The sequence below is a fragment of the Theobroma cacao genome, chromosome 9, assembly GCF_000208745.1.
Source record: "Theobroma cacao cultivar B97-61/B2 chromosome 9, Criollo_cocoa_genome_V2, whole genome shotgun sequence".
Taxonomy (NCBI): Eukaryota; Viridiplantae; Streptophyta; class Magnoliopsida; order Malvales; family Malvaceae; genus Theobroma; species Theobroma cacao.
The window spans coordinates 28,336,123-28,352,232 of NC_030858.1; the positions used below are offsets into that span (position 1 = coordinate 28,336,123).

The 16,110-nt window shown below is 35.2% G+C and overlaps 1 protein-coding gene across 1 annotated transcript; it reads right to left on the reverse strand.

The window, feature by feature from the left end:
• On the reverse strand, positions 2,249-4,853 carry LOC18589779 (AP2-like ethylene-responsive transcription factor PLT2). The gene is made up of 9 exons (XM_018127109.1): positions 4,706-4,853; positions 4,258-4,630; positions 4,044-4,126; positions 3,920-3,928; positions 3,703-3,791; positions 3,503-3,576; positions 3,306-3,356; positions 3,157-3,233; positions 2,249-2,979 (listed from the first exon to the last, which is right to left on the reverse strand). The coding sequence occupies exons 1-9, from the start codon at positions 4,851-4,853 to the stop codon at positions 2,249-2,251; spliced, it is 1,635 nt and encodes a 544-aa protein (XP_017982598.1).

Consider the following 16,110-nt stretch of genomic DNA (forward strand, 5'->3'; position numbering starts at 1 on the left):
ATTTTGAATTAACTACTCTTGAAGAAAATGGGACATGGACAAGAGTCTTTTTACCTCCAAGATCTCATTCCATAGGTTGTAAGTGGATATATAAGGTTAAGATGCATGCTGGTGGATCCATTAAGAGATACAAGGCATGACTAGTGGTTGAAGGATATAAGTAAAAAGAAGGATTTAATTATCAAGAAACCTTTAGCCCAGTAATCAAACACACCACAAAAGGACATTCCCAACTGTTGCAATAGTAAAAGGTTGTTTTCTCTCTCAGCTTGACATAAATAATGCCTTCTTATATGGTGATTTGGAGGAAACTATCTTCATGGACTTACCACAGGGTTATCAACTCAAAGGGGAGTATCCACCTTATTCTAAATTGGTTTGCAAACTTCACAAATCCTTATATGGATTAAAGCAAGCCTCTCAGCAATGGATTAGCAAATTCACAGATTCTTTTTTAATCTTTGGATTTATTCAATCAAAAAGTTTGACTATTCATTGTTTACAAAAGTGACAGATGATAGTGATTTCATTGATTTGATTATTTATGTTGATGACATAGTGATTGGAAGCTCATTTGTGATAGCAACAAATGAAGTAAAGTCTTATTTAAGCTCTAAATTCAAGCTCAATGATCTTGGAGTTCTCAAATATTTTCTTGGCCTTGAAGTTGCTAGAACCAAAAGAGGAATAACTATCTACAAAAGAAAATATGCTTTGTACATATTAGAGGAATATGGTTTGTTTGGATCTAAACCTATCTTTACCCCAATTGACTACAATCACAAGCTCACATAGGTTAGTGATCAGGATGCCATGCAAGATGCCACTCCTTATAGGTAGCTAGTAGGTAAATTGCTCTACTTAACTTTCACTAGGCCTGATATATCATACGCAGTCCATGTTTTGTCACAATACATGGACAAACCTAGGCACACACACTTAGCAGCAGCCTATAAAATTTTAAAATACATACAAGGAGCTCCAAGTCAAGGAAGTATATATCATTCACAATCAGATCTGCATTTAAGGGCCTATGTTGACGATGATTGGGCAAGATGTCCCAATAATAGAAATTTTTTTACTGGTTTTAGCATATTTCTTGGGCCATCCTTGATCAATTGGAAATCTAAGAAGCAGACAATGGTTGCAAGAAGTTCAACGAAGGCAGAATACAGAGCAATGACATCCATTTCTTGCGAGGTAATGTGCTTACTATACTTATTGAATGATTTGTGGTTAAAAATAAAAAAAAGGTGTTGAGCTTTTCCGTGATAACCAATTTGCCCTTCACATTTGCAAAAATCCCACCTGTCATGAAAGAACAAAACATATAGATTTGGTTGTCACTTTATTAGAGAGAAGGTATTAGATGGAATTATTATGCCGAGGTACATCAAAACTAATATGCAAATTACTGATGTGTTTACTAAAGCTTTACAGTCGAGACAATTCCATTTTCTATTGGGCAGCATGAGTCTTTGGAATATACACATTCATTTTGAGGGTGAGTATCAAGAAATTGATCGACGAAAAAAGAATATTATTCACTTAACAAAGGAACTAGAGGATGATGGTGTAAATAAGAATCTAGAAGAAGTGAAGATATAAAATAGTTACGTGCTAGGCATATGAGCACTTAGGCAAAACAAATACTGTACATACTATTTTTCCCCTTCATTGCAAGTTTGTTAGAATTCTTTTGTTTTTATTGTAAATAGCTGTAGCACAAATTTGTTTTTCACTCCACTTACATTATGTCTTTCACTCTCTATACGTAAACCCATAATGACGGAGAAATGAATTAATTAGTCATTTTCGTTTCCTCAATCCCCTTTCCAACGCAAGAAAAAGAGGTCAATACAATTTTACTATCAGTAAGAATCTATAGGAGAGATTAGAGTTAACCTTGTTAACGACGTCCATGGTCCAGATTAATTTTCGAGTACAAAATTTGGGTCCCATGGAACCCATTAAGATCCAATTAAACTGGATTTTGGGTCAATTCTTCTCCGGGAAAAGCCCTAACTATGTCTTTAAACAGTAAGAAAGTAGTAAGAAGTAAAGACCATCAAGCAAATACAGAAGAAAAAAAAAGAAAAAGAAAAAAGCAGGCCTTTAATCAAAGGCCACCTAACTCTAAGCTTTTGCATTGAAAATATTACTGATGTTACTAGAAACAGAAAGGATGATTCGCTCTCTCATTTCCAGCCGCATTTCCTCGCACAATTCTCCAAACATCTATACTAAATTAGTCATTCCACATTGAGAAAACTCCAGCATTTGTGCCCTGAACCGAGTCCCCAGACCAGCCGCCATAGCCCCCAGAAGGCATATCATAATCAACCTTGACCAGGGCTAGCTCTTCTGTTGATCCCACTGCATTTCCTGCTGTCGAGTTGGAAGCCATGCCAATTCCATTCCCTAGATAACCTCCACTATAACTCCCACTTGAGCTTCCATTATTATCCACGACGGTTGATGAACAGCCCATGCTCATCAATCCATGCAACAAAGCCGGGTTGTTTTGGATATGACTGTTGTAAAATTGAGAATTCTGGCTCGGCTGGTGCAAGTAAGACCCGGATTGCTGGTGCAGTTGCAGCTGTGTTTGAATATAATTCTGGTGAAAGGATGAGGTGTCTTGCGCGTATTGAGACATGTCCTGGTTTTGTAAAGTTAACAATGGTTGAGGTTGCTCAAATGGGGTCTGCATTAGAGGGTAAGCCTGTAACCTGCTTGAGGTAGAGCTTCCATATTGGAAACTTGAACCCAGAGCTATCATTTCTTCACGTTTCCTTGATGATTCAAGTGCTTGAGCTTCCTTTAGCCTTTTAGCAGCTCCTCCTCCAATTGGCAATGTATTGCTCTCAAGTATGGCTTTTACATCATAGCGACTCATGTCAAAGTTGGTGACTGCATTAAGTCCTCTGAACTTAATTGCTGCAATATCATAAGCTTCAGCAGCTTCCTCCTCAGTACCTGCATCGATAACAAACGAATGACTCTTAATCTTATGATTTAGCGATGGAAACCAATATTAAAATAGTTCAATTATTAGAATCATTGGAAGTTTCATTGAAAGGTACGTCCTTCAAATCAATTATTTATTATTCTGATAATGTTTCAGTCACTGTTGATTGTGATTAAACGACTTACTGAAAGTTCCTAGGTAAAGATCTTTGTTTCCAGCAACTCTTCCGATTCTCGCTTGCCATCTGCCGTGCTGATGATGTCTGTATAAAGATGCATGTATGTTAGAGAGGGCCGGGAGAGATGCAAGCTGTTCATTTTGTTAGTCTACGTACCTTGTTACCCCACGGTACATGGATGCACCCCTTGAGAAACCACTGCTCTTCCTGATAACATTAGACACAAACAAAATCAAAATTTGAATGATCAGAAAGTCAACAAATTTCACATTACTATTTCCAGAGCCTGCAACTTCATACATAATAGACCAAGAGTTTACTTTTATTTGAAATAAAATCTCTTATATGTGTACCTTCTGATGGCGGCCACAAATTCTTGTCTAGTCATGTGCTTCATTTCTTCCAGCTCCTTCTCATAATTACTAATCTACAAAAACATAAAAATATATATATAAGTAAAAATTAAAAATCACTACTGAAACTGGCGACAACTGAGATACTACTATTATCTCTTAGTTGCACCCACTGATGCAGCAGTAGAAAACTTATATACAGGGAAATTAGTAGTGGTTGATGTTCCCCAGTACTTCAGTGCAGCAAGATCATAAGCCCTAGCTGCTTTCTCTTCTTTGTCATACCCACCTGCTCGACAAAGCCGTTAAAACAGTTTTGCAACCCAAATTTGAAAATGATGAAAGAAGGGAAAAGGATGGAGCAAAAAATATATATATATATATATATTTATATATATATTGAGAAAACTGACTCACCCAGGTAGACTGGAATTATGATGCAAACCATGAAAACAATAGGGAAAAAAGGTTAGTGATCATTAAAAATCAGGACATGTAGCTGAAGATGTAAAGGAAACCCTAGAAGAAGTTCAAGCTCTACCTTGTCTTCCTTTCCTCGATTGCCCTTCCCGTCTACAACTATTATCCCAAAGATGAGCTTCATATCTTCCGGTCCATCTATGCCTGCACTTGCACCAACAATCCATTTCACAATCCAAGTTAACCAATTAATACACCGATATTTGTCAACAAAAACTTATAAAACCAAAGAGAAAAACAATTTGGATTTGGTTGATTGATTCATCTGTGCTTACCTTGTCACGCCACGATATATGGATGTTCTTTGCCCAAAAGTGTCCAAGGTTCGTCTAGGGGGAGCCTCAACGGTTTTAGTACTATTTTCGCCGCTGGTTTCACAGGTTGAACCCTTGCCACTACCCATAGATAATGTCAGTGACTGCAAATTGTTAGCATTTTCTTGGTACTCATAGTTGTTGTTGGCAGCTACAACGGCGTTTTGCACCGGCACAATACTGTTGCTTTGAAATGAATAGTCAGAATCATTTGCCTGATGAATTTCATTGAATGCCACTAGATCCAACGATGGACTTTCGGATTTCGAAACTCCAAGGAAATCTGCAACCTTCGGAACCTCACTGGTATCATGGGTGTTTATCAGGTTCCATTCTGTAAATTTACAAACTAAACAGATGAGACTGACGAAGATTGAGAGAGAAAAGATAGAGAGAATATGATCTGTACCTTGGGCTTGGAAAGGATTTTCCATATTGTCATTCACCAGCCCTAAATTGAACTGGTGAGATTGAGAAGGGTGCAAATGTGTTGGCAAAGAAGAATTAGTGGGAGAAAGAGGAAACGAAAGCCAGTTGTTTGAATTCATGGAACCCATATTATTATCCTCCTGAGGTAATTAATAATCCGAAGCCTGTCCTTTGCAGCAGTCCAACAAATCAAAAATTTTCTGCAAGTAACAAAAGACAAGGTGAAGTGATCAAGAACAGAAATGATGATAAAAGAACACTTTTGGCTCAAAGCAGATAGAAACAAATATCTATAGAAACCAAAGATGATGATGAGGTAGAAAATTAAAGGTTTACCAAAGTGACTAGGGTTTACACTTTGCAGCTGTGTGCTCTCTCTCTCTCTTCCTTTCTCTTTGTTTCTTTAAGCTTTTATGGTGGCAGGAGAACGCATTTTAGAAGAAAACATGAGAGTAGAGGAAGGAGGACTCAGGAGAGGCTGAAAGAGAAAAAAATCTTGAGGAAGATACAAGGTACTTAAACTGCTTCAAATTTTAAAAGAGTTTATTTTTTTTTTTTAGAGACCCCTTTTGCAAAGGTCATTTGAAGTGGTGTGACTGTGAGAACAACAGTTTCCAACACTTGAAAACCAAGTCCGATTATTGTATAATAGTAATTTAGGGACACGAGTGTTTTATTGATTAAACTAACATAAATTAAGTGGGGAGGGGGGGTTGAGATCTTCCAGTCTTTGTACCAAGACAAACCCACAATTCCAACTGGAAAAATCCAATCCCCACCTCCCTTACCCTCAACACCCTCTTCTTTAAAAATTCTAATGCTATTTCTCTTTCTATCCCCACTTGGTTCATTGGAACTCTCGTCCTCGTTCTAAGCAATTCATGACTCCCCAAAGCCCAGCATTCCCACACTCTGCAAATCATCTCCTAGTCTAACAATTGACCACTCCACGTAAAGCTATCCTCCCTCCCCCTCTCTCTCTCTGCTTTGATATCTAATGCTAGTAAAAGAGAAATCAAGTAAAGAAGAGAGATCAAACTGATAAATCAGAAGAGATCTGTGAAATGGGGTTGGGTTTCCTTTAATTTCCTCATCACCGAAAGTCCAAAATTTTTGTAGATCCCCGAGTTCCCCTGCATGTGTTGAAGAGGTGTGTGTACGGACATGCAATATTTAATGCCAAAAATCCGACATATTAAATATTAAAAGTACTGGAGAGATGTTGAGTAAGGATTACTCGATCTTGTTCAAATATATTCTAGTATATATAACACCAAGTGATAATTGTAGTTGTTTTTATTTTTTTAAAAAAATTAATTAATTAATTAAGGGAATCATAAAGAAAGATTTAATTGAAGGATTTTGTTTGGTTCCCCAAGTAGAAATCTGTTGACCACCTAATTGGTTTTCGCACCCCGTCAAAAGGTTAACATGGGATTAAAAAAAGTTTGCCATTTATGCCCTGTACAAATTAAAAGCCTACAAAGGGGTTTTCTTTTTTCTTTTTTAAATTTGTATGTCTGTCATCCAATTAGGCCAACCCTAAAGTATGTGAAGTTTTTTTGATATATTCAATAAAAAATCAGACATTTTAATTAATCATCTATTTTTATATATATACTATACATAATTCAATAGGCCTTTAAAAAATGTGACGAAACAACTTTCAACTATTCAATATATGGTTCTTTTGGACCAAAAAAATATTTAAGATATTCTTAAAATGATATTTTTCAGTTTTTTTTAAAGTAAAATGATATTTCATGTTACATATACATAAACATTCATGCTCGTACTCCCTAAGAGATATAATTAGACAGATGCAAACAACAGAAGTGTAAAGCTCAGTAAAGGGCTTAAAAAGTATATTATAATTTTTAAAATTTTTTTATAGAAGGTTTATCCAATTTTTTATGCCTACATAAACCTAGTGTCAGTTGTTTCAGCAAATGGTCAGTGAATCTATGCTTTAGCATTTGGAAACTGAGGTATTCAGAGTGTTTCAGAGGTAAGACATTTCTCAACTCATGCAGTACTGCTGAAATAAGAAATAGCACTTAGAAATTAAGAATAAACAATAGTAAAACATTGAGAAATAATAGTATTAAAATCCTGTGTGAGTATACTAGGAAAGAAATAAGAATCACCTGCCATTGTTGATGACACAGTTCCCGCCAAATTCTTGTACATATTTATATGCTTACGTTGACCGAAATGCACCACAATAAGGGTGCAGGACCCACGTCTCTCGCTTTCTTCTACCTTTTCATCTCAAAAATATTACTGCTACTCACCCAAAACCCTAAGTCCAAATTAATCAATGCCTGCAAAAGAGTAGAGAAAATTAGAAAGGAAACCGTTATGTGATCCCAAAAGAGAAAACAAAAACATTAAACCCTTTTTCACGGTCTTGATGGAAAAGAGTAACACATAAACTTCATGCATTAGTTCTAAACAGTGTAGATAGAAGACCACTGAATTAACCTCCTTGCTGTGAAGAGTAATGGAAACAAAGAACCTAAGTCTCTCTCTTAATTTCTCTGTAATTTATCTTTTTACTTACTATTTCTTGGAAAAAGAAGAGAGAGAGGGGATGGGATCAGCCACCGGCCATTTGTGGTAAATGAATTAAATGAAGAGAGAGTGGCGTCGTTTCAGATATTGCGGCCAAATTCAGAGGAATGTGACCTACATATGTCAGTTTCCATTTAATATTTTTCTCTAAAGTCTTAATTTCTTCGGCTTCAACTTAAAGGTGCAGTCAGGCGGACCAATTAGCCCTTTTGCATGCTTGCACAAAAAAACACACTTCACACACCAAACTTTGACCATCCTATGACCCTTCTACATATACTTCTTCTAACCTTTTTTATGAAGAAAAACACAGGCCAGATTTTTTTCCCTTCTTTTTCTTCTAGTCTAGGTGAAATGAATTAAAATTTTCACGCAACGATAATTTAACACATTTGTGTCGCGATTATATTAGGACTTGAATTCAAAATCTTCATATGCCAATTATTTTAATAAAGAAATGGAGGGCAAAATAAAGTTAGTAAAACATAAAGGGGAAAAAGCATATAATATGTAATGATTTCAACGAATTTATGCAGTCCTTGAATCGAATTCATGAAGTACCCATGATATAGCAAATTGATACAAAAGAACAAAATGTTCTGGCCATTAAGAAATAAAAAGAATAAATAAATAGGGGTTCTTTTGGGGGCCGGGTTAAAAGATAGTCGTTGCAAGATCTCTGTTAGCTAGACTTGCAGAAACCTCCCATCTTAGAGGTCGAGGCGTGACTAGTTGAACTAATTATTATTCAGCTCACAGTAAAGTTTCTCATTTCTATCAATTTGCTATGGCACTTAATTCTTCGGCAAAATAAAAGTTTCTAAGGGAAGGAATAGAAAACAGGCATGGTAGTAATTAACATGTTGATATAACAGCATCATAAACATGATTAAGAGGCAATATTGTCTCATATTATTCAAGCATTGATAACTAATTAATTAATTAATTAATAAAGATGAAAACTAGGTTTTTAGCTTTACATGCGTAAGTTTCAATCGCCATGCTAATCTTCAAACAACCTTAGTGACGATTTAAGTTTTTTTCAGGTTTGCATTGGCTTTGTTGAAATTTACACGCTATTCGAATGCATTGCGTTTGTGACCTCCAAAAAACATAAACAGAATCCGCACTTCCATGGATTGCAAGTACACCGAAATACACCACCGATTCTAGTAACGTTGAATGGCTAGCTAAGGCGAAACTGAAATCTATGCTTGAATTGGTGTGCAAGAACTACAAATCCTTAATCCATATATGCAATGTAGAAAACTTAGGATGGGGGGATGGAGCTGACAGTAAGAAAAAGGGGCATTCAAGTACATACAGTGAAGAAACGAGGGTATTTATGGGCAAAGGAGCTCACGAGAATCCAGAGATATAATTTTGAGAGTTTCCAAGAGATGGTGGGAGGAATCGCCGGGAAAGTGCTCGTGTCTCCTCGAAATGAACCACTTAGAAAGGCAAATGTATTTTGGGAACCCTCCTTTCATTTCTTCTTATTTTATATAAAAGCACTAGTATTATATTATGAATGTCACGTAGGGTTAGGGTTGTTTATTTTGGAAGAGGATGATGAATATACATGCCCAAGAATAAGCTACAATAAGAAAACATGACATAAACATGCAATCTTGTTTTGCACTAACTTTATCCCCATTAAGACTTTCAATTTATTAGAATTTTAATTGCAAAAGCCAATTAGTAAAGTGGTGGTAACAAAGTTTAGCCATCTCCATTCTCCCTTTCTTCTCTTTCTGTGTTTATTTTAGGTTTTTTTTTTTTTTTGCAGCAGATTTTAAAGTAAAGGTAGACCCAAAACGAAGTGGGGGACTGGATTTAGGGAGGTCTCCACTCCCCTCCCCTTGGTATATAACTGGTTAACAAATGCTTACTTTTATTTTTCATCATTGACTTAATTTGGTGAAGCATCTAAACTAACAAACCTGAAACTTAAATCGATGGGCTGACATACCCAATAAAAAAAACAATAAGGAACAAAATAAAATAATACATGAGCTTTTATATCGTATTAAGCATCCAACTTATAATGTACCAACAATAGAAGGAAAGTCTTGACTTGAATATTAAAATAAAACAAATCCCAATTTTACCGATGTGAGGTAACACCAATTTTTTTAATTTTAATAGTTAAAGAGTCATGTTTGTTGTGATAGCCTTGATAGCCTTGAGTTCTAGTTAGACTATTATATTTTAATTCTAGTTAGACTATGATACCTTGTTGAGATTGTTTCTTATTCTAGCTAAACTAGGATATAAAATCCTAATCAAATTAGGATAACTAAGATAAGACACTTGTACTTGGTTTTATAAAAAGGTCATATGGGGTTAAAGAATATCATTAAATCAAGAAAGAGTTTAGCGAGCACTTAGATCTTAAAGGAGTGATTTGGGTGTAAGTGGGATAAGGGTTGTGAGTTTCAGACTGGTCTTGTAATCTCTTTATTTTTCTTAATGAATATTTCTCGATACTTGTGTGTGGACATAGGTTATCAAAAATGGGCCCTTAACTTTTGAAGGAACCTCTCTGATTGGGAAAAAGAGGAACTTACCGAATTTTACTCTTGGCTTGATAGTGTCTCCATTCTTAAAAACCACAAAGACAGATTAATTTGGAAATAGGATGACAAGGGACTTTTTTCAATTAGTAAAATCGCCTTAGCCATTGCTAACTATCTTATTAATGAGGAGGATGAGGAGCTTCACTATTTATGGAAAATTAGACAACCTCCAAAAATGCAGTGTGTTTTTTGGCTAGCCTTCATGGAACATATTCCCACTAAAAGCTTCCTTGTATCTATAGGTCTACAACTATTAAATCATGAGTGTTCATGTCCATGGTTTCAAAATGAATCAGATGATTGTGATCATATCCTCCTTAACTATCCATTGGTCTGGTGCAATTAGGGGAAGGTTTTGAGATGGTGGAATATCAGTACTTGCCTTTTGAACTCCAACTTTTCTTTGCTTAAACAAAGTAACTTCAGTGGAGAGATCACTAACTATAAAAAGGATTGGAATATGGTATGTGGAGCAACTTTATGGACACTTTGGAGGGCTAAAAATGCAACTATTTTTTAGACGAAAAGATGGACTCATAAGGAGCTGATTTTCCTAGTGAAACTTAGAACTTTTCATCGGTTAAAGGCCTTGGACAACAAAGCTAATGTGGATGAGATACAATGGTGAATAACTCCAACTTCGGCCTCAAAGTTCTCTAAACCGAGAGTTAAAAAGGTAAGCCAAGATGTGGATAGGTCTCCTTCAAATGAAAAATCACTAAAATTTAACACGAATGGGGCATCATGTGGCAAGCCATACCCCTCGGGAGTTGGAGGAGTTCTAATAAAAGCAAAAGGAAACATCATTGCCATCTTTTTTGGTCCAAATGGTATCTCGTAGTCCATCACGGTTAAGGTATGAGCTATTAAAATTACCTTGGAATCATTTTATAGATCACCATGGGTTGGCCAACACCTTATCATAGAGTCTGATTGCATAATTGCAATCTCATGGGTTTCAAACCACTCCATGAGGCCATGGAAAGGATAAAAATTGTTCCAGCACATTGACTTACTTTGTGAAGCTATAGGACATGCAATATTCAACCATGTTTCCCGAGAAGGCAACAATTGTGCTAATCAATTTGCAAAATGAGGGGCGACATGTAACACTCTATTCATTGCTTGGCTTTAATTTTGGTTTGGTTTAAAGGAACACTGCTTGGCTTTAATTTTGGTTAGGTTTAAAGGAACAATACTATTGTTATGCTGTTAAGTATAATGTGAGACTTTAAGTCCCTTGATGTTTTGTGATCTTATGTCTTTGGATGTTGCTATATTAAGTGTTATAATGATGTTGTGTTAGGTGTTATAATGATTGTGATTTTATTTGTTTAGAGGAAAAACCCTATTGCTATGTGCTATAATGTTTGTGATTATGCTAGTGAGGTGTTATCTAGGTTGATTGTCGGCAACCTTAAATTTATTGTAGTTAAATTGGTTTGATAAGAGCCTTTGCCTCTACCTATCAACCAATTACTTGTATTCTTCAAGTCTATTAATGAAACTCACTAATGACTTAACAAAAAAAAAATTGAACCACGTAAATTTTTGTGTTCTTATGAGTGTGCTTGATTTTTGACTCCGGAGCATTATGAAAACACTAAGACATTGTAAAAGACACCAATTGTGGCGAGGTTAGGTGAATACCAATCTTGACAAGGTTAAAAAAAAGCCACTAAGGTGAACAATGGTCATATTCCTACTTTGGTTGGCCAAACCAAAGATACTAGAACCTCTTATTCTTTTGACAAGAGCTTAAAGAAAATAAGCACTCTTACTTATTAAAGAAAATATTTTTTTATTAGTTCTCTACTTCAATGTGTTTATAATTAACCCAAGAGGGCTTTATATAACTATTCATAAAAAAGAGAGTTTTTTTTTTTGGCTTAACCAAGTGAATATATTTCATTAATGAAGAAATTTTTACGAAAGAGAGAACCTGCTGCGTAGAGAGTGTATTGGAAGTAGGCTAATACAAAATGGCTTGAAAAGGCTCCAACTAATTGACACCCTATAAGATGAACAAACAAAATGAAAGAGAGAATTGGGTAGAGAGAAAAACTGAACAAACAAAACATACCAAAACATAATCACAGTGGTATTATTACAATTCTTAAATAAAATAAATAAGAAATAGCCTAACCTAAACTTCCTTGCAGTATAACTAAATTTAAAGATAATTTAACATAACCTAACTTAACTTAATGTGCAAATAACCTAATAAAATACTCTTATATCATTCTCCTCAGATTAGAGAGAAATTGTTTTCAAGATCCATGTCTTTTTCGTCTTCTCCATATTAAGGAAAGGGATCAATTATGTTAAGGTAGAAGAAACTTCATAATCTCTAGGAAGTTCAATCTTGTGAGCATTTTCATTAATACGTTCTAAGACTCAAAATGGTCCATAAGCTTGGAGAGATAATTTGGCACAAGACTTAGGAAAATGTTTTTTCCTTAAGTGAATCCACACAAAATCTCCTTTGTTAAAACTAACTGGCTTTTTGTGCTTGTTGGCTTGCCTTTAGTATTTGGCAGTTTGATGAATAATCTACTCTCGAACTTCTTCATGGAGCTTTTTGATTTGCTTAGCATGTTCTTCAGCATCAACACTAAATTCACGAGTAGTTGGTAATGCAGCAAGTTTCAAAAGACTAAGAGGGCATTTTCCATACACAACTTCGAATGGACATTTTTTTGTGGTTTGGCTCAGAAAATTGTTGTAAGAGAATTCCGTTTGCACTAACACAAATTCCCATTCCCGAATATGTTTGCCCATAAAGCTTTTTAATAAGTTTCCCAAACTTTTGTTGATCACTTCTGTTTAACCATCCGTTTGAAAGTGACTTGCTGAACTAAATTGCAAGTGAGTCCGCATTTTCCTCTAAAGAGTTTGCTAGAAATGACTCATGAACTTCACATCTTGATTTAAAGTGATGGTTTTTGGAATTCCATGGTCTTTGAAATATAAATCATCTATATGAGAAGCATAATCTATTTTATGGCATGCCACAAAATGAGCCATTTTGGAAAATTTGTCGATGAACACCATTACAAAGTCCTTTTGCCTTTAAGTTCTTGGCAAACCTAAAATAAAACCCATACTCACATATACACAAGGAGCTTCAGGAATGGGTAATAGCTTATACGTACCAGTGTTTTGATTTTCAAGTTTGGCAGTGAAGTAAGTACGACACCTTTGAATATGTTGGATGATATCTCATTCCAGATTGGGCCAATAAAAATTTTCCTTCATAAGAGCCAATGTTTTGCCTATCCCAAAGTGTCCAGCTAATCTTCAATTATGAGCTTCCCAAATACATGATTTGCGTAGAGAACATTGAGGGATGCATAATTGGTTACCTTTGATAACTTCAATTTTTTCATAACTTCAAAACCAATAACCTTTAATTGCAAGATAAAAAGAAGAGTAAGGCGATGACTTAAGGCATCAACTACCTTATTTTGCACATCTGACTGGTGCTTGAGGAGAATTGGCAAGGCCTGAAGAAACTTACTCCAAGCTGCATGTCGATGATTAAGTTTATATTAGTAGTTAAGATGTTTGAGGGCTTAGTGATCAAAATACAAGATGAATTCCTTTGGCAACAAATAATGGCTTCAATGGTTCAGTGCTCAAATAACGGCATAAAACTCTCTATTATACGTTGAGTATTTCAACTTTAAATCATTGAGTTTCTCACTAAAGAAGGCAATTGGTCACCTTTCTTAAGATAGAACAGCACCAATACCTACATTGGAGTCATCACAATCAACTTCAAACACCAAATCAAAATTCAGAAGTGCAAGCATGGGAGCCTTAGTAATCCTTTCTTTCAATTCCTCAAAGCTATGTTGTGCCTTGATTCTCTATATAAAACTATATCGCTTAAGACATTTAATAAGTGGAACAGTAATGGAACTGAAATTTTTGATGAAATGTCGACAAAAAAAAGTCAATCCATAAAAGCTTCGAACGTCATGAAATGACTTCAGAACTAGCAAATTGATAATAGCATCAACTTTGTTTTAGTCCACTTTAATTCCTTCGCTTGACACAACATATCCAAAGAAAATAACTTTTTTTTGTCATAAATTCTCACTTCTTTAAGTTAACAAAAACTTTTGCTCTTGAAGTACTTCAAAGATATGCTGTAAATGTTCCAAATGCTCATTCTGACTTCTACTATACATCAAAATATCATCAAACTAAACCATAATAAACTTCCCAATAAAAAGGCAGAATACTTAGTTCATTAAGTGCATAAAGGTACTAAGTGCATTAAAGAGGCCAAATGTCATAACTGTCCATTCATATAACCCATCATGAGTTTTAGATGCACTTTTCCATTCATCTCCAAGTAGCATTTGAATTTGGTGATAACCATTGTGCAAATCGATCTTGGAGAAATTAATAGCACCATGTAATTGATCTAGCAAATCATCAAGTCTAGGAATAGAAAAACAATACTTGATGATGATTTTGTTCACGGCACGACTATCAATGCACATACATCACGTTCCATCTTTGTTTGCTTTATTTTCCTTTTGTCTTTTTAGGCGGTCTTCTAGCTTTAGTGGAGTCAATATAATTTTTACTCCATCGATGATGAGGGAATAAGTATTCTTGTATCTGTCATGGTGAGCTTGATGATCATATTGCCATGGATGTCCCAACAATATGTGGCATGCATCTATTGGGACAACATCACGCAGACTTCATTTTGATACTTCTTTCTAATAGAGAATTGAACACAACAATGCTTCATTACCTTAACTTCATTTTCTTTTCTTAGCCATTGTAGCATGTAAGGATGAGGATATACTTTAGTTGGAAGCTTCAACTTTTTCACCATGTAGTTGGTAACAACATTCTTGCAACTTCCACTATCAATAACGACATTGCAAACCTTCCCTTGATATGTGCACTTTGCATAAAAAATGTTATGGCGAAACCAACTTTAATATTCAATCATCATAGCAGTGTTGAGGTTACGGTGAACAACAAAAGCTTCTCCATGGTTGGCAACAACTTTTTCTGCCTCATCTTCATTGAATATTTCTAGCTCATTGTGAGTTCTTGTCAAGCTCGATTAAAAGACGGTATTGTACCGAGTGGTACAACTAAGCTAAATCGAGCCTTGAACTAGTTCAAATAGAAATTCTAAGAGGAATTTGAAAATTTTGAAACCCATAGAATGGCTTAGAATAGTGATTCAGAGTTCAAGGTCCAGTTTAGAGTCCATCAGGAAAATTGACCGATTAGGGACAAAACGGTCATTTTACCATTTGATGATAAAATGGAGATTTTTAGCCAAGATTTGATCACATTTGACCAAGAATAATTATATGAGATATAATTATGATTATTGGAGTATAAAATGATGTTTAGCAGTGAAAAATTGTGATTTCTGGTATTTTTGGAGCACAAGGGTAAAATGATAATTTTGCCACTAGAGGACTAAACGAGAATTTTTATAAAACGATTTTTGCCCCATTTGGTTAATATTGATCAATATGAGTGTTATTTAAGGTTGAAAAGTAGAAATAATGTGATTCCGGTACATTTCGGAGTATAAGGGTAAAATCGTAATTTTTTCACTCCGAAGGCAAATCGGTAAATTTTTCGCCCCAGCAATTGTCAAGACCAAGGGATTTTAATTGTGGTAGAATTGGATAAGTACCAGAATATTTGTGGTGAAAAATTAAGAAGAAAAAGTCAAAAAGTTAAAAAATTGGGCCAATAAGCATGTGACACGTGGCTGCTTGATTATTTTATTATTTTCTATAGAAATCAGCCCATTAAATCCCCAATTCTCTCACCATATTCTGCCTAGGCAACCAGCAACAAGAACAAAGGAAGAACAAAGGGAAAAACAAGAAAACCTAGGTGGAAATTCAAAGAAAAAGTGAAGAAATCAAGGAAACAAGCTAGGTAAGTTAGAATTTCTTTAATTCTCCTTGATACCTAGCTTACCCATGCTTTTGTTCTTGATTTCCATGGTTGAATATTGAGTTATCATGATGAATTCAATTCTGAAAAATGGGTATGGAAGAGGAATTGTTGTTGGAATAATTTGATTTTAGACTATGTTAGTGTTTAGGGATAGTTAAGCATGGTTATGAACAAAAACACAAAAGAAATATTCAATTTCTCTAGGGTTCCTTGTTGGCCGAACCATGAGGGCTGAATATCAATGGGGGATTGTTTTTATTTCAAGGAAAATGGC

Excerpts from the sequence above, each read along its gene's own strand:
- LOC18589779 (XM_018127109.1), bottom strand. The coding sequence starts at position 4,853 with ATGGGTTCCATGAATTCAAACAACTGGCTTTCGTTTCCTCTTTCTCCC. Across the intron at positions 3,577-3,702 it reads CAACCACTACTAATTTCCCT|ATTAGTAATTATGAGAAGGA; the intron begins GTATATAAGTTT and ends ATGTTTTTGTAG. Across the intron at positions 3,357-3,502 it reads TTTGTGGCCGCCATCAGAAG|GAAGAGCAGTGGTTTCTCAA; the intron begins GTACACATATAA and ends TAATGTTATCAG.